At 40.7% G+C, this 19,356-nt stretch overlaps 1 protein-coding gene across 4 annotated transcripts; it reads left to right on the top strand.

Moving 5' to 3' along the window:
- Positions 1 to 373: 373 nt before the first annotated feature.
- Positions 374 to 18,593, top strand: PROSER3 (proline and serine rich 3). 4 transcript variants are annotated; one of them, XM_039325680.1, is made up of 14 exons: positions 459 to 480; positions 1,801 to 1,892; positions 8,302 to 8,414; positions 9,377 to 9,485; positions 10,600 to 10,898; positions 11,081 to 11,226; positions 12,058 to 12,119; positions 12,945 to 13,024; positions 13,186 to 13,316; positions 14,222 to 14,406; positions 15,169 to 15,657; positions 16,407 to 16,578; positions 17,451 to 17,532; positions 18,206 to 18,593. In XM_039325680.1, the coding sequence occupies exons 3-14, from the start codon at positions 8,404 to 8,406 to the stop codon at positions 18,270 to 18,272; spliced, it is 1,833 nt and encodes a 610-aa protein (XP_039181614.1). In that variant the 5' UTR covers positions 459 to 480; positions 1,801 to 1,892; positions 8,302 to 8,403; the 3' UTR covers positions 18,273 to 18,593. The 4 variants fall into 4 exon arrangements, with proteins under 4 accessions (XP_039181616.1, XP_039181614.1, XP_039181618.1 ...); XM_039325681.1 differs by having other exon boundaries at positions 478 to 496; XM_039325682.1 differs by lacking the exon at positions 1,801 to 1,892 and having other exon boundaries at positions 374 to 480.
- Positions 18,594 to 19,356: the final 763 nt, after the last annotated feature.

Genomic DNA, 19,356 nt, shown 5'->3' on the forward strand with positions numbered 1-19,356 from the left:
AACAAGGGCTCTAATTCATAGTACGTTTGCAAAGGAATATGACCAACGGTCACTTGCAATCTCTTACATTTTGTAGCCTTTGAACTTCACTCTTTGTCACATTTTTTAAAAAATACCCGATGAAGATGCACAGGTTGGATCTGGAATACCCGTGTAGTTTTGTAGGATTCCTTAGCCCTGTTGAAAACATGTGGTTTTGTGCATCTATTTTATTCACTGTAATTGCTTTGATCTACTCTCGTATTTCCTTAGTGAACGCAAAGCTTTAAAAGGCTGGCCCAGAGCATGGCGGGATTTGTAGTTCGCACGCCAGGAGATGCCTCCTTCCTTTGAGGCGGCGCCCTGCACGCAATCCTTTCTGGGAACTGTAGTCCTGGAACCTGCTCTTACATGGCCGGGGAAAAGGGAGGTGCTTGTTTACCCGACATCCTGTGGTGCAGGGGCCGCCTCTTTTCCTGTTGCTAAGCGACCATAAAGGCGGTAAGTTTATCCTGTGGTGAGCGGGAAGAACTTCGTGGGGAGGGGGGCTACCGAGAGTGAGAGTTGTGGGGATTCGGGTCTGGGGCGACCGAATCTGGAGTGGCTCGTAAACCCTTCCCTGGGCAGGAAGGACGATACTTCTTATCCTCCCCATCCAGCGCAGGCATGAGTGACGTTGCCTGGGAATGATGGGAACTGCCGTCTCGCTCGGGAAGGCCCAAGTCAAGGAAAGCTGTGGGAATACGACCATTGTTGTGGAAAAAATGGGAGGCAGGAGTCTTTATTTTTACCCTGCCTTTAAACCACTCAAGGCCAAGAGCATGGCTAATACTCCTTCATCCTCCTACTCTTCCCCCCCCCCCCCAACAACTTTGTTAGCCTATGGTGGGACTCAAACTCAAGACTCCGGGTTCCTAGCCTGATGCCTTGACCACTAGACCATAATTGTCCAACCTGTTTGCTTGCCTGGACTGCATTGAATGAAGAGGAATTGTCTTGGGCTGCATATAAAATATATACTGTATTTATAGTTAATATAAATAACACCATTTATTTTTTTAATAAAGTTTCCTGCTTGAGCAGAGGTTGCACTAGAAGACCTCCAAGGTCACTTCCAACTCTTATTCTTATTTTTTTTTTAACTAACTTGTGAGGATGCATTACTAGCTATCCAGGACCACATGCGGCCTGTGGGCTGCAGGTTGGACATGCCTACATAGACCAAAGTGGCTTGTAGGTATGTTCACTATCTTGAATTACATATAAAAAAGGTGGGATAAAAGCACCATCATAATCCTGCCTCCTTAAGGTTACATTTGGTTAGGTTTATCCAGAGAATAAACCCCATTAAAGGGAATTGAGCCTTGCTTCAAGACTTGGTTGGACAGGAAATATGCATGAGTCATGATTCAGAATCTGCCTCTGATCTTTGAGTTTGTTGCTCCAGCTGACTGCAATTCAGAACAGTTAGCCTCAGGATCAGTAAGCCAGGATTCAATTGTGGCTGATCAGCCACAGGCATCTCCTATTCAGCTGGAGCAGTCAGATGAAGGAGGCACAAGTCCCAGATCTAAATGCTTACAGAAGTGAGCAGAACAATGTTCCTCAATGAAACTGCTCACTAGACAGGTGAAGCATGAGTAATTGCAGCCAACTGTCAGCAGACAGATTTAGGTAGTTGCTTTACTTGCAGTCTTTACAAATGGTATTAAACCTCTTAAGTATTCACAGGTATGATGCTAGATTAGACCATTTACCTCTTTTTTGCCTCTTAATTCTTTCCTTCATAACTTGAATGATTTATTGGTTTTTGTATTGCAGCCAATGACAATATCTGAAAGCTAAATAGGGTTGGAGCTGCCTAGTACTTGGATGAGAAACCTTCAAGAAATACTAGTGCTGTAAATGGAGAGGTAGGGAAAACATACCAGAGACAGCAATAGCTTCCATCTTTTTGCCACAAAGCCTATGTCAGGGATCTTCAAACTTGGCCTTTTTATGACTTGTGGACTTCAACTCCCAAAATTCCTCAGCCGGGCACGCTGGCTGAGAAATTCTGGGAATTGAAGTCCACAAGTCATAAAAGGGCCACGTTTGAAGACCACTGGCCTATATGAACGTGTTTGTGTCCAGCTTTCTTGTGCTTCTTGTAAAAGTTTCATCTGCAGACATAAGTATTTTGATTTGTTTTAATGTGATAAAAACATTCATCTGTAATCTTTGTAGATAAAGTTGCTATAAAAATAAACTAAGCACTGGGTTTGTGGGTTCTTGATCAATGTCTCAGATTGGGACTTGCTAACCCCAACTCTAAAACCTGTCTGACTAGGACAGGGGTAGGCAACCCAAAACACTCAGAGAGCCACTTGGACCCGTTTCCCACCGAAAACAAAACACTGGGAGCCGCAAAACCCTTTTGATACCTAAAATGAAGATAACACTGCATATATCGTTTTTTACCTTTATTATAGGTAAAGTGTAAGTGCCTCTGTGTCTCTGTCACTCTGCAAATGGCAGAGGAGGCTGGGAGCAGCAGGGGAAGGCTCAAAGAGCCACATGCGGCTCCAAAGCCGCGGGTTATCGACTACAAAAGATTACAAAATCTTGATTAAGCCGGTTGCTGGCCTGAATAATTTAAAGATTAGAAGAATTTAAAATTATGGCATGTTTAGTATTTTTTTTAACCTCTTCTGAATTTTAAAACTGATAGCATAATGGTGGTATGTTGAATTTATTTTATTTGTAAAATTTATTGGCCACCCATCTTGCCCCAGGGTAACTCTAGTCTAGACATTACTTTTAACAATGTCCGTATAAAGTTCTCTTGTATTTTAAGTTTTGAATTCCTCATAGCAGGGATTCTGAACTATATAGATTAAATTTGCAACAATTTCTTTCAGAGGTTCCTAATTTGTTTTTTTGGTAGCATTTTTTTTGGTGGGTTTAGATCATGTTCATCTTTGAACATAATATAATTGAGCAGCTTTTTGTAACTTTCTCAGTTATCCAGAAATCATAAATAACTTGGAGATGCAGTGATTAAAAATATTTAATTGAGTGATTTTTTTAAAATTTTATCCTCATAACATGCCAGGTTAAGTTATGTGACAAAAGAATCTAGTTCTGTTCCCTTTGCTAATGGTTGCTAGCTTTTCTGTATGTAAGAAGTATTTATACACACAAGCAGTGCAGGTTTCCGTTGCTTTGAGTTTAGCTTGGACTAGAGATGGTCTCTGAACAGGGCATTCAGTGGAAGGTATGCTGATGTTACATGCATAATATAAATTATATTAATTTGCATCATTCCCATCATGGCTGAAATGTCATGCAGTATGTGCCCTTTGCCTTCCTCCCCTCGCAGATGCTCTGAAATCTTGTTGCACTAATTACAGAGTTGTTTATATTCCCAGGAGCCTGTATAGGACAACTGTCTTCAAGTTTATCTTTTTGCAACAATAGTCCATTTTTGCATTCAAATAGCTGTCACTTGGACATTAAGTAATAATTCTGAACCTTTCTGGACATTTGGCCTTTTAAAAGGTCAGGTTGATGAAGTGGAGATTCAGAGGCTATATTTCTGTTCTTAGTACAAATTGCTAATTGAAGCCATCTTGGAACTACTGTAGTCATATTCCACTGGTAAATTGGAAGTGTTTCTTTTCAGGCTATTTTACTTACAAATATACTTTTGAAACCTTACATGCTAGACTGGGCTAAGCCCCCCACCCCCGCCCCCTTGTCATTCCTTCTCATCATTTCTGGAAATACACAAATACCTCTTTCTCTCATCAATACGGCAGCTTTAAATGAGCCTAGTGGATTTAGATTTTATATGATGTCCTATATAAATGCTTTTGTATTTTCTGCATCATTAATGCTAATTAACTAGGATGAATACGTTGGACTATTGTAAACAACTCTTGGGTTTATTGAAATGGAAATCCAACTTGCATGTCTTTGAAGCATCCAAGTAACCATTTGGCTTTCAAGTGGAAGAAAGCAGCATAGCATTATCTCCTTGATTCATTAACTTGGTGTGTAAAATTGAAAAATGCAAGCAGATTCAGTGTTACATTTAATTGTCAAGGAAAATTTTAAATCCTGATTTAACTAAAAAAATTTTTGCAAATGACTTTATACTTGTATGCTTATAAAAATAATGGTTCCTCTTTCCCCCATTTTTTAACTTAATTCATTTTATTGTTGAGGTGATCATAAATTGTGCTTATACATAAGGGCTAAAACACTTAAATACTCATAATGCAGCTCATAATGCAGTTATAGAGGTGTACCTTCCCTAAATCTGCAAACAATTAATATAACCATGAGAAATGAACACAAAAAGTAATTGTCTGGTTAAGAGGAACAATGATCCTTAGAGAGAACTTTAAAAAGCAAGTTAGATATTATATAAGTCTTGCATAAAGTGACAGTAGGATAGTTAATCTGGAAGATTTCCTATATCTAATAATCACTATGGTGAAATAGGATTAAGGAAAAGATGGGTCTAGATTAGATTTCATCCAGTGGAGTATTGAATTTGGTTACTGGCTTAAATAGTGTGTGATGTACTGCTGTGTTTATAAGCGCTGGTCTAGAATGATCACAGAAGAAAAATCGGACCAAAGGATTTTTTTTTCCTGTTCTATAAATGCCGATAATTCGAATTTCTGGCTCCAAAAAGGAGAAGCCAAAAAACAAAAAACAGATGACTATGTCAAGAGAAGGCTTGTTCTAGCCTGAGCAGGTGCCATGAAATAAACCACAAGCTATTACTTTAAGTCCCATCTGGATTGAAGGGTTTTTCTTCTTTGTGCCACCATATTAAAATGCAAAGCCAGTCTGCTTTGAGTGCCAAGCGACAGGAATTCTTTAAACCTACCAACCTAAAGACACCACTTTGAAACCCAGCATAAAAACATTGAGGCAGTCCAAACTCTTTAGCAACACATGACAAGGTCCATGTTTTCCTATAGTTCTGGTGGTTGGGTGAAAATAATAGGCAGCTCTCAAGGAATACAAGATGAGTGATAGGTTTGGGAAGGAACTGCCATCCTTTGCTCATCAAGCCTGAGACAGTAATGCCAGTATTGCCTGTGCAAATGATTGATTTTCTGTTTCAATTTTCTAGAGTTTGAGGGACAGGTCAGCGGCCTGTTTTTCAAAGAATGTATCATACTTACCGGCTCTGCTTTTTTCACACTGAAAAGCCTGTGGGAATTCCTGCATTCATGCTGTGTTTATTATTGTGCTTGCTTTTATTCTCCAGCTTTGATGGGCACTGTGCAGATGCCCTTGTGCCTGGTTCATTCATCAGTATTTGACCCAGACAGTGCTGGTGGCAAGAACCGGTACTAAACAGGAGCAGTGGCAGAAACGATTCAGGAAAATGTGTGTATTTTGTAGATACCGGAGCACTTTGTAGCTTGGGAATTGTGTAATTTCTGCTGTCTGTGCGGATATTAATGTTGCTGAATTTACACATCTGTCACATTTAAAAAAAATTGTACTGAGAACGTATTCAAAATCCTATTGCACTTCTCCATAGCATTTTAGGAGAAGATATTCTGGAACTTAGAAGGATTTGTGTTCTGTTGTCATCTAAGTTGGGAGAAAATGGGCAATGCCTTTATCTAACAAGGAATAAGGAGAAATTTCCTAACAGTAAGGACAATTAACCAATGGAACAGCTTGCCATCAGAAGTTGTGGGTGCTTCATCACTGGAGGTTTTTAAGAAGAGACTGGACAGCCATTTGTCTGGAATGGTATAGGTTCTCCTGCTTGAGCAGGGAGGTGGACTAGAAGACCTCCAAGGTCCCTTCCAGCTCTATTCTAATTGAATTAAGTAGCTTAAAGCTTGCTTCTCTTCTGCTAAATATGTAGAAAGTAGAGAACAAAGGCATATGCTGGGCAGCCCTTTTACCCTTTCCTCCAAGACACGGTGTGAGGCAGGAGTGCTTCAGAGGTACAAATCAATCCAAAGGATCCAAGAATTGCTCCAGCATGAGGGCAAAACAGAGGGCAAACTCTACCCACCCTTAGGATCACAGGCTGCTGTAGATGGAACCGGTGTGCCAGATGCAAGAAACAACTTGGTAATCAGTGAGTGTCAACTGCTGTTACCAAGTCATCTTGGAAAAATTGGTGCATAAAGTTTTGGTAGGAAAGAGCTGGGTTCTGCTGGTGGCTGCTAGCTTCATTAGGAAGGGAATCCCTCTCTTCCATGTTGAGACTGTAGATTAGAAGCTAAGATTCCCTGTTGGTATGGAGCATGAATAATTGGGAACTACAGTTAGCTACTGCCATGCCACTGCCCGAATTCTTGCAATATGATTTCATTTCTGCAATACTGATAAATGAGCCTTGTGGGAAATATTGTATTTCCTCTCCTGATTCTAGACCACTCTCACTCTCATGATTCTTCAGCCATATTAGGGACCCTGATTAGGAAAGCAGTTTACTTGCGTTACTCTGCCAAAAGCTGCTGTCTTTCAGTCTCTAGAACCAGCATGGGAGCTGTTTTAAGAAAATCACATTGAGATGCTAGACTAGAAACTATGCCACCTTTGATCACTTGGACTCATACAGTTTTTCTCCAGAGCAAAAGATTCTGTGCTGTTTGTTGCATCATGCTGTTCGCTGTGCTGGGCTATAGTAGGGTCAGTGAATGAGGTGCTTTCACGGGAGATGGAAAAAAAGGAAAGCAACCTGTTGCCTTGGCAACTGCATATGAGGGGGGTGACCTAGCACCATGGAAATTTCCTTCCCAACTGCCCAAGAGGTGGCTGCAAAGAATTCCTTGCTTGGAAGCCCAGGAAAGTTAGAATCTGGAAAGACAGTTGAGTGGCAACACAGCTGATGGAAACAAGCTGGGATTCCAATAGTTTTGGAATTGCATTGGATTTCAAGTATGGGTTGAGCTAACCAGGACATTCCTTTGAATGTGGATCAGTCTCTGGACATCTGTGGTTGACCTGCATGCTGAATGTGCAGCTCCATAGCACTCTGGAGTGGGTATCAACTGTGGAGTGGGTATTAAACATTTTGCAAGACAGGGGGAGTTTGAAAGCAAAATACCTCCAACATGGCTTATATATTTTACCCCCTGATGATGGTATCTGTTCAATTGTGTCCGATTCTCAGTGGTTCTGTGGACCAGGCTCTAGGGCTGATTTTTCTGTTTATTTTCTATTATTCCAGTTACAGCCACCTATACTACAGGCTGTGGATGACAAATAATATTTTATTAACTGCTTTATCAAGGTGTACAAATGAGAATGGCACAGTAATTACAAACAATTCAATAAAATTTAGTCATGACCTAATAGTCAAACTGGTAAGCAGCTATTAACCAATAAGACAAAGCAGATACAACTATACATATTGTGATTCAGGATGGCATTGTTGAGAAGGAAGCTTCTCATGGGGCAAACCTATCAAATGTCCTTAATTTGATGCTACATCATTTTCTGCTTAGCAAATTTGTAGCCTTGGGATATTTGTGCTGGCATAATTTAAAGGTAGGCTTTGTAAGGATTATTAGCTATACATGGAATGTTTCTGTTTAGTTAAGTCTCCCACCCACCCCTGTACCCCATTTCTAATGATCAAAGGACTTGTGTCTGGGACTTTCTTTTACTGATTTCAACTAATGTAAGTTTGTGTTTTAAACAGAGTTTGATGAATAAGCGCTCACAGCCAGATTCACATATAATGCTAAGCCGTAAATTAATCAGCCATGTTGAGGCTTTCTTTGATATATGAATTCATCTGTGTTTTACAATTTATTCAGGTTAGCTTTTAATCTGTTCATATCTATTCTTTAAATTATGGGGTTGGACCTGATGAGCATGTTTTTTTTATAACATTCATTGTTGAGCAGAAACTCTTGGGGCCAAAATGATAGTTTGGAGAGAGCATTGAAAATAGAAACTTTGTAGTGGGTAACCCTTTTCTCCCCCCCCCCCCCTTATAACAATGGTAAGAATCCTGCAGGAGAGACTGCTAGACCTGGGTCAGCCTTGTTCCCATAGAGGGACACTTGTAAAATTGCAGGACGAACCAGCAGTGCATTGCCATCATTGGCATCCTCAAAGAAAGATATTTTTTTTGAAAAAGTGTAATTTCCTCTGTAGTCAACGGTCCTTAGCAGAATAAAAAATCTTGCATCTTTGCATTAAGCATCTTCTTTTTCATCATTACCAAAACCTAACCAGAGAGAAATTGATAATCTACAAAAACCAAAGCTAGGAAGAAGAATTAAATTTTATGATGCTTTAAGTATTTATTATTTACTGGAACTTCTGTTTGTTTGCTCATAGAATACGCTTTGGAAAACTTGACATCATTTTCATGAGGAGAGAGGCAAATATATTTCCAGCATGGTTTAAATCAGCTCTCTGCAAATAATTTGGTGGAAAACAATGGATTCTAGGTACAAGAGTGGCTACCTACTTCTTGTCTTGGAATACTGTGGCAAAAGATGAATAGAATAAATTTAATGAGCTCAGTTGGCTGCCTCTAAGAAACAAGGTTGATACTATAATATGGCCTTCTCTGTAAATCAAACTACCCTACACAGACTGAAGTAATAGAACTCTGGTTATATCAGAAGAATGTAATTTTGTAGGTGCTTACTGTTAAAAATATCTGTAGTTTGGAAACAACAAGGAAAATACATTTCTAAATCTTTCTTTGTATGCCATATTGTTAAATGCATTGAGGGCAGGAACAACTCTGAATTGTATGACTTTATTCTGGCAGCCTCATTTCCCCGAGCTGTGTAAAGTACAGCTACAGTATAAATATGCTGGAGTTACCCCCCAATCCATCTAATCCAGTCAGAACACTATGAAAAGCAAGGCACAGATGTGGTTGGATCCACTTATTCAGCTTTCCCAGAGATTGTCACTGAGTGGCACTCTATGATGTGATCACTGCCATTGACACATTTATTTTTGGCAATATTGTCTAGTCTCCTTGGGGGAAGCTAAGTGTCTTTCCTATTAACTGAGAAAGAAACAGAAGTTAGAGATTAAAAATGGAAATTTGAATGCTCTTAGAAACCTTAACTATATATAAACTCTGTGTATTTAATTACATATCCTAGGAAGAAAGGTTTAGAGACATCCTTCTCCTGTTGTTCTGATTTTCTAGATGTGTATGTTTTTAACACTGTGGACCCTGTAAATTTTGTTTGTCTTGTGCACCCACTGTTCTACCATTTCGGTCTGAGCAATGTGTAATTCAGTCTCACTAAAAGGTCCATATTATCATGTCTACACCGTTCTTTTTTCTCCTAGATTCCACAAAGTTAGGTTTCCTCCCCCCCTCCATGGTTGCGGTTAATGGTATATGTAGACACTTGTCTAATGGACATTTCTTGTTTACTCACAGTCTAGCTGTATTCTCCACTCTTGGGAGCCCCTTTTTGGAGGGATCCAGTTCCCGAAGCCATTATCATCCTTCTCAGGCCCAGCCATTGAGGCAGAAGAAGCAACAGACGGTGAGAATAAAGTCATGCCATGTGGTCTCTAAGGAAAGCAAATAGCAACTGAAAGCAGACTGTTCTTTTGGCAATCTGTCCTTATGGAATTGGATGTTAAGAATTGGGAATCTAGCTATTAGGAATGCAGACTTTTCTCCCTTTGATCTGAAGACTGAAACAGAATAGCCATCTTCCTGCAGGAGTTAGACATTCAGATAGCTGATGGGTGCAGCCAAATCATTAGAGAGAACAGGTTGAAATCAACTCAGCTGCAAAGTTCTTGAGCCAGTCATCTAGCCTTCTTTTCAGAAATGTAAGGATAAAGTAGATGTCTAAAGATTTCATCTACAGCACTGGTTCTCAACCTTTTTAATGCCGCGACCCCAACCGGTCGTAAGTCGAGGACTACCCAACCGGTCGTAAGTCGAGGACTACACAACCGGTCGTAAGTTGAGGACTTTCCCTGCCCAGGAGCGCCGCACATGCGTGGTGCCGCCCCCTGCGCCGGCCGAGGAGTAGCTGGCAAGGGGCAGTGATGGTGCAGGGCAACCACTGGCTGGGCCACCAGCTGGCCCAGCCCAAGGGAGGTGAGGCACCCGCTGGGCCCCACGCGCGCCAGCAACCCTCCCTGCGCCCGCCGGCCTCCCACCTCCCACCCCTGGCCCTCTTTTACTTACATTTTTAGTAGTTGCTCAGCAGGGAGGGGTGGAAACTTCCAGACAGCTCGCCTTCGCTGCAGACAACTTGCAGCACCGTTTGCAGAATGGGACTTTTGGCGGGCTCAGCAGGGCAGAGACAGCCTGGACAATTCCTATTGGCTTTTGAAAGCCAATAGAATTAGACTCTATTCAAGAGAGTCTATTCTATTGGCTTTCAAAAGCCAATAGAATAAAAGGGAGTACCACAGCTAAGGAAAAGGGGAAAAAATAGCAGACTGCGTTGTTTGGCGACCCCCGTGAAATGGTCATTTGACTCCAAATGGGGTCGCGACCCACAGGTTGAGAACCGCTGATCTACAGGAATCTGTGATGTATAAAGTCTCATGGAAGGAAGCTATGATCTCTGAAGTTTGGATCTCTGATGGATCTCTGTGCCAATGGGGAAATGTCTTCTTTATTTTTTAACTTCTTAGGTCCTGAGCCCATCTCGTTTGCAGCCTAGGAACTGCTCTGTCTTTCCTGAGGAGCCAGAACCATTCAGTACTTCATACCCTCATTTACTGCCTGACTCCAGCTCCCATGAGGGAAAGCCCCCTAAGTCAAACTCCACAAGTCCCTTCAATGAGTCTTGGCCCTCAACTGAACGCAGCTCTTCCTCCCTGACTCCAGAAGGAAAAAAGGATCTTCCAGCACAGCTGTCATCAGAGGCCAAGACCCTGGAGGCACCAAAGCTCCCAGATTCTGTCTCAGACAATGAATCCATTGTTGCCAAGTGAGTCCAGTTATAAGAGTCACCGTTGAAATGGCAGATGAAGCTGAGGACTGGGCTTTGTAGACAAACATTGAATGATGGCCTTGCTTGCTTTTCTATTGACCCTTTTTCCTTAGAGTCCTGGTTTCAGGTCCACAATGATTATTGCTTTCTGATCAAACTTCTTTTCTTTCCTTTGGCAGGTATATTGAACGATTTCGCTATGGGAAGCCCGCTGATCGTAAAGAGCGCTTGGCATCTAGTGGAGGTTCAGCTGATTTCTGGTGGCTTAGCCACTCATTTCTCCCAGATGGAGAAAACTCTAAGAAGGAAGCATTGCTATCTTTGGGTACTTAAATCCAATAGAAGAATAAAGATCTGGCTAGGTTCATGCATCGTGCTGAGTCATCATTTCTCTTACCATGTTTTATTTGGTGCAGTGGCTGAGTTTATGCGCTTTGCTATGCCAAAATAAACAACCACATTGGGACTTAACATGATATATGAATATAGTTCTGGTATACACAGAGCTTTTGTCAGACCAAGGCAAAAGATAAAATACGAGTTCTCTTGTGGAAATAAAGCTGCCTTAGGCACAGGGATGGTGGCAATAGATGGGAAGAACTTTTAATTTGGAAGTTTGTAGATATGGCTATAGGCACACAGGGGCACGTTATCCTTGGGCAACCTCTACTTGCCAGTTCCTGGTTGGGAGACATGAAGTATTGTTAGCAATTCTTAGCAAGTGTGTATAATGAACAGCCTTGTCAAGAAGACAGCAGGTATTGCATCGTCTTCATCCACTTTGCAACTATTGGGCATGTGGTATAAGATTTTTTGAAAAAGCAATAGTGAAAGGATCCTGAGCATAGCAAAGACTTGGATAATGTTCTTGTTTCCTAAATGTTCTGTGCATCCCTAGTATTTCCTGCAGTGGGTCTGTTCATAGAGTATTTGTGGACCTGCTGGAAAGGCACGTAGGTGATACTTTGGTTCAGAGGGAACTTTGCAGCTCCACGGATGTACATCCAATGCAAACGTAAAGGACTTCCTAACCCATTGAAACATCCTGTGGTTTGTTTTTTCTTTTTCCAAGTAAAATATTTTGAAAAGTTATTCCTTTAGAAAGATGATTGTTCTGTATGAATCCTTCACTTTTAATGGAGATGTCTTTTTGCAGATAACAGCCAAAGTGAAGTGAGGTCATCTCTTTTCAGTCCCATCCTGACTCAAACTACCTCAGTGAGTAACAAGATATTCTCCTGACTAGGATTCTTTCTATTCAAGAGGCAGAAAGTAACACAACTCTGCTGGCTTCTTTCTTTTCTGTTTTCCAGCTCATGGGTGGTCTTGGGCCCAGAGAGTTGGGAAAGCCGTATTTTTGGCCCTGAGGATCAATCCTTATCAGTCATAAAGCTCAGCCTACACGAATGATCTTGAGTTGAGGTGGCTTCTGAGCCTTGCCTCCTTCAGACTGAGAATAAAATAGAATGTGCCCATCTATGTGGACCTGAACTTTTTATGGGAGGTCAGAATAGAATTGCAGTAGATACATAGGAAGGTCATCTAACAAAATGTGGCTGCATAAACTTTGTCAAATACATACTTGGAGTAATTGCTCTGTTCTAGGTAGAGAAAAATGTAAGATATGTTACAGTGTTTCTCAGTTAGTAGATTTCTTGGGTTGGTTCCCCCAGTTACTTCTTTGTCTTTTTATCAAGGACTTAAGAACTTTCAGAAATTCTGAATTTCCAGAGGAGGGAAATCTTGCTTTAAAAATGTTCATCTAAAATGAGCAGCAGACACCTTTTCATTGCCTCCATCTGATGACCTTATTTCTTTTTTTCCTTCTGCCTTCACCTTTTGCCTACAAGAGAGTTACTTTCCATGGTCATGTTGCATTGCATTGACTTCTCCATCATTTTCCCCTAATAAGTTACATGTTTTGCATTGGTGTGCATTTCCAGAGGTATTGAAAATTCCACTCTTCTCCATTTGGCAGACTCTTGGCATTCTTTCCCCCGTAGAGTTCTCTCTCTTTACACTTTCTTCGTATGCTCTTTGCAGGGAGAAATACAAGCTGCTTCTGCACTTGACACTGAGACAGTGAACCTGCAGGAAAGAGCAGCTAAAGTCTTAAGCAGAAGGTACTGGCCTGATTTATGTTTGTCCATCACCCAATAGACCAATGCCATTTCCCAGTTCTGTGCCTCTGCTTGGTGTCTCAGCCAACTGATATTCCCTCCCCTCTCCCAAATATACTTCCTTTCTAACAAGATGTTTTTCTCAATCTGTCTTTTGCTTATAGCATCTCACCACTGAGTGTCAGGCCTGTCAGCTCTGAAGGGCTTGATTCTACTACTACATCCACCAACGCAAATAGCACCACAGACCTGCCTCAACATGCTCTACAACATTCTGCAGCACACCAAGTCAAAGGTAGGGAGGGTGAGACGTGATCTAGAATGATTTTTTTCCGCAGGGTTATTTATAAGTTTGGTCTGTGAAAGTGAAAGAAATGGTTACTGAGAGTGGAAGGGGAATGGGAGAACCCATGTTCAATCAGCAAAGATAATAAATTGATGCACATTTATTTATGAAAATCCATTATAGAGAAAAAGTGCAGGATGCAGATAAAAGATGGGGGATTCAGGGCCTGGAAACCTTTAATCTAAGAAGGATTTGAATGTGGTCATTGATAACGTTGAACATGAAACAGAGGTATTGCGTTTCTGGGCTGCTTGATATTTGAGATCTTAGAATAATTATTCCTTTCTACTTGGCATTAATGAGAGTGCAGTTGGAGTTGTATCTGATTCTGGGTCCAACATCTCTTTCAGGAGATGTTGCCAGGTTAGGCAGAGTTCACAAGAGGGGAGTGACTTAATGACATATCTGGTAAAGACAGGTTGAAGGAACTTGGCATGTTCAATCCATGGGGGGGGGGGTATAATAGCCATATTCAGGTCCATAAAGAGAAGTTGTAGGGAAGATGATCAAGATATTCCATATCTACAGAAACTAGGAGCAGAAATAAAGAGACACAAGTTTTAGTTACCACAATTTTGCTAAAATATAAGGGAAAACTCCCAATGGTAAGATCTGTACAATAATGGGACAGTCCACCTATAGAGGCTGTGTATTCATCCTCTCTGGAAGTCATTATGAAGAGGTGAACAGCCATTTCTCTTGCTTGGTTACCCTGAACTTTGTAGAGGATTAAACTAGATGAACCTATTGGCCCCTTTTAATTCTACAATTGTATGAGACGTTCATGAACAACTCATGTAGCTCTTTTGCAGTGATGACTTCAGATTCACAACAATGTCTTTTTTGTTTTCCAGAGAGCTTGATTATTCCTTATCATATCACTCCAAGTTCTATAACCCATTCTTTAAAACCAGAAGATGACATCCTATTCCAGTGGCGCCTGCGGCGGAAGATGGAGGAAGCAAGCAAAGCCGTTGCTGCAATGCCTTCTGAAGTTTGGAGGAATCCATGCTTCCAACCGACCTGCACCTCTGGAAAAGTAAAGATTTGAAATCAATTAGTGGAATATGTGTAGATTTGGAACTGAGATGATGCAATGAAGAGATGCTTTCTTTCTGGAGGCTATTTCATTCCATTGAACTGAATGAATGCTTTTGAATTGATTGCTTTGTAAGCATTTGCAAAAGAAATATCTTCATAAAATGCCTATTTCTGCAAACCACACACATGCGTCCACCTCCACATATACTCTCCAGCCAGGAATGTTTCATTTTCATTAATGTTTTAGCAAACAGCTTAAGTTATGTTTTATCTGAAAGTCAGCAGCAGAATTTAGCCCTATGTTAAAATTAACAGGGCAAGTACAGAATGCCCCATTAAGGGAAAGAACATAGTGCTGGGGCTCCTGATAACGTTTGGATTGTTTTCTTTCATTTTGTGTAACTTCAAAATGAGGCAAAAGAGGTAAAATGAGGCAAAAGAGGCATATAAGAGATCTGTGGTTTGGGTTCAAAATTAACCAGATGTTTACAATGAATATTTCAAATAATGCATACATTGGTAAAATGACTTCTTTATGAGACAGTGAAGACATATATTAGTTAAAATGGCTTATGGCAGTTACATCACAGTAGTATTTAACTCTTCTTGTGTAGTAAAACTCAGCATCAATGTAACATAGAAGACAACAGCTATGCTGGTGAAGGAATTCTTGGTTTATTCTGCCAATAGGCACTTCTTCATTTCATGCTAGGAACAGAAGGCCAGAAATGCTCTTAAATATTTTTGTTCCTCTTTGCAGATGGAAAGAGAAGTTCTGAAGTCAACTGAACCAACTCCTTGGAGGGGCAAAGACCAAAAAGTGTTGTCAATTCCCGAGCCCCACCTAGATATTAAATATATCCAGAGTCAGTGCCATCCTTGCTCCTGTGCAGGCATGCCAAAGCATGGAGTCACTTCTGGGCAGCATATTGAAACCATTTCCCCCAATAATGGGATAGTGATAACTGGAGGCCCTGAATGCAGCGATAAGCCAATTGTGAAGGATCCAACCCCACAAAAAGATCACGTCCCTGATTACCTAGAAACATCTCCTTCAAGACCTGCAAAAGCCAATGAGTCTTTGAGTCAGACAACTTCATGTCATGTTCAATCATCCGATCAGGGAATGCACTTGGAACTCAGCAGAAGACCAGGACTATGCAGAGTCAAGCAGAGTCAAGCAAAACCAATTTCAGACTCCACAACACGCAGCCCCACAAAGCATTCAGTTCATCATGTACTATCGGAGGTACAAGATCTAATCCATCAATCTGCCTGATTGTTATCACAGAATAATTCAGTGGCATTAGCAATAGCACTTAGACTTATATACTGCTTCATAGTGCTTTACAGCACTCTCTGCGTGATTTACAATGTCATCATATTGCTCCCAACAATCTGGGTCCTCATTTTACTGACCTCAGAAGGCTGAGTCAACCTTGAGCCAGTGAAGATCCAACTCCTGGCTGTGGGCAGAGTTTGCCTGCAATACTGCATTCTAAACACTGCACCACCCAGGGTTCCGTTTAGTAGGCATCCCCTCCTAAATAGAACTGCAGTGCTTCAGATTCAAAAGATGTTTTGGAATGTACGGGCCTTCATGAAGCGCTGCCTATATGTTTTTAAAGTAGCTGTGTTGTCCTGGGATCGTCAGGATTGCCAACTGAATCATACCGAATTGTAAAGATCCCAGGTCATTTGATTTTCTTTTGAGAACAATAATTTGAGATTATGTTTCAAGGAAAGGAGTTATTGCCCCTCTTCTCCAGTCTTGGGGCCTTAAATTCATTAGATTGGCCAGTGTATGACACAAGCACTGGACTGGTCTAGCTTGTCTCTTGGCCTGATCCCACTGAAATACTGTTGTTTATCTTTAAAAGGAAGACACAGGATTCATAAGAGCACTAAGCAGGTCGGCTTTATCCTCTCTCATGTCTACTTTCCTATTAAGGTCCTGAGAACAGTTTGAATGGGTTTTCTTTTTTCTGTCTTGTCCAGGTAGTTGCTGAAAGGCTTTTCTCCCCACCTGAATCTCCAGCTCTTCCTCGGGACAAACCAAAGAGATGCTCAAGGACTTTGGGTCCAGAGGAAGCTATTCCAAAGAATGTTGTCACTCCCTCCCATCCCCAACTCCTGAACATGGCTGCTCAGCTACTGGAACAGGCTGAAGGTAGAATCCATGGGACAGGACAGGTGCTTGAATATCATGAAGATCTTCATCACCAGCAATTTTGAGAAGGGGGTTTACACTGCATTTTATTGTGCATTTCTAAGTGCAAAGTTATTCTTCTCACTTAGGGAGTTTTTCTATTAAGCTTATGTGGGTCAAGATTCTGATTCCTTTGTTGGGTGTCCCTGGGCATGGGGCTGGAATGTGATCCCTCTACAGTACTTCACTTGGGCAAAGCGTGAATTTAATTTGAACTCCACAACTTAACTTATTCACGCTTGGAAAGAAATAAGGATCTAGTTGGAGATGGGATAACAAATACATAAAAGAGGCATGATACAAACAAACTGTATCATATTGTATAGCTGTAGCATGTAAGTTTTATTTTATTTCCTTGCTCTACATCTGACTGCATTACTAGTTGGCATAGCCTTGATCCAAATAGGAAGCAGTTAAATGCTCCAATCGTAGCGGCTGGATGCTGCTACATGGTTATTTTAATAGGAACTCTTTTAGCATGTGTCATTCCTTTGCTATCCAGCACAGATGAGAGCAGAGCCAAAGGCACTGGTCAAGTTTAATTAAGATACAGAAAGGTTTGTGAGATCTGTACAGCGGAAGGGGGGGAGGGGGGGAGAAGGAAGTCAAGATGATGGCTGGAGCAGTTGAAGAGTTCTGTATTTGTGAGGGGGTGGGAAAAAAAGGATCCTAAAAAATTGGGCTTAAAGGAATCAATGGAGTCCTAGGAATAGAAATATGGCTTGGCCTTAATGGGGACAGTCTTTGTTTAGGTTAGTGGTGGAATTTAACAAAAGTGGCTTGCAATAAAAGAGATAGTTAAATAATGGAGATGCTATTTTTCTGTTTTGTAGACTCAGATGGTCTGGAATTTGAAGATGACCCTCTGTTACAAGTGCTGAGAGGTCAGAGGGAAACACTGCTCAACCAGCTTCGGTAAGTAGCCACCCTTCACCAAATGCTTGGAGGCCCCCTCATTGGGATGGGGGCTTCTTCACAGATGCTTCTATCAACTATTTAGTCACTAAATTGAATCTGTCTCTGCTGAGTTTGATAAGATCTTCTGATATTGCAACACACAGTGATCCTTATCCATTCCTCTCAAGTGTTTTTCTGGGTATAGACAGGAAGGTATAGAAATATAGAATTCAATTTGATCATCTGACTGGGTTTTGTTTTTTTGTTTTTGGGTAATGCTGTTTAAGATTCAAATTCCTAGGGCTCTTGTATAAAATGGAAACATGTGCTGAGTGCCAGAGTACAGCACTTAAAAATTCAGAGTTGTGCCAGCTCATTTTTAAAATGTTCATTAAAGTTTGGTATCTTGCTTGTTCTGGAAAAGCAGAACAAATTTTGCAAAGTATAAATTTGTCTAATGTATATGCATCTCTTGCTTAAGTGTTGTTGGCTTCTCCCTAGAACTCAGAGTGGGAATGTTCATTGTTTTCTTGAGTGTGCGGTTGCATTGCTCCATGCTTTTCAACCGTGGTTCCATTCAAGATCTATTGGTCTATTGTTTTCCGTTGTTAACTCTGGTTTCATGTTTTATGTTGCTCTGGTGCCCTCTGGCCCTGAAAGTGGTATGCATTTATGTTTCATTTTCTTACAGAGCTGTGGATTTCCAGATCACTCAGCTGGAAAGTAACTCCTTTGATCAGGGCGTCTCTCACCGATGACCACCTCCTGTGTTCTCTTTGTTGAACCTTGGGTGGTTTAAGGTCCCTCCTCAAGGCATTGCTCAAATCCAGCATTATCAGGCACTTCAGGATAAATTCAGTCAAAGGGTTTTGAAGGTGCTTTTTATTTATTTATTATTAACTCTATAGTGGTTTTCAATGTCTGCCTGCCCTTAGCAGACCAGCATTTTCCTAAGAAGATATTTGGGATTCAGAATAGCCAAGCGATGATGTGTAGGGATGCCTCTACTTTATATTCAGTGTGCTGTTTCCATGGTTTCACTGTATATTTCACATTGCATTTAAAATAAATGTGTATTTTTGGATCAAAACAAATTGTGGTAATTTAGCAGGGTACTCTATCCAGATTCATTGTGTCCAGTGAAAAGGGGATCAATGGAATCCAAACTCATTTGTCTTGGAGAAATGAGAATGAATATTTCCTTGTGTAAAGAACAAAGGGAACTTTTGGGGGGAGGGGGAAAAGATTATTTGTTTTCAAACAGAAAAGAAGACTAAAGATCTCACCCTCCAACCCATATTAAGTTTAGCTTGTTCCTTTTTCTATTCCACCTTTTCAGTTGATAGTCCAAATATCAAAATATTTTCAAAAACCCATTATGACATCTTTTAGCAAAACAATTAGATGTGCTGGGAAACCAATATGAGATCAAAAACAGTACCAGAATTCAAGTTGGGGAAGACATAGGAAAATAAACAAATGAACAGAATCTACAAAGGAAAATAAATATAGGCTACTTTCAGTCTGAGAAGGATGTCTCACAGTTGTGAGTCTTTTAGTTACAGGGTCGTGATTCTTGTCTGCCTAACTTATTTATATATAAAGAAATGGTTAATTGTCTTGAGCATTGGGTAGGAAAAAAAGTTCCAAAGTCCAGGTTCAAGCACACAGTCAGATTTCTAGGTTCTTTTGCAACTACTGATTTGTGAACATACCTTACATAACAGCATATAAATTAACTTTGGTTGCATTCAAGTGGGGACTTTCTCCTTTTTTAGATTACCCAACTGTCATCACACAAATTTTTAAAATTTGTTTTATTGCAAATAATTCCACTTTAAA

Source organism: Crotalus tigris, unplaced genomic scaffold (genome assembly GCF_016545835.1).
Source record: "Crotalus tigris isolate CLP2741 ecotype Arizona unplaced genomic scaffold, ASM1654583v1 scf7180000024338.4412243, whole genome shotgun sequence".
In the NCBI taxonomy this organism is placed as follows: Eukaryota; Metazoa; Chordata; class Lepidosauria; order Squamata; family Viperidae; genus Crotalus; species Crotalus tigris.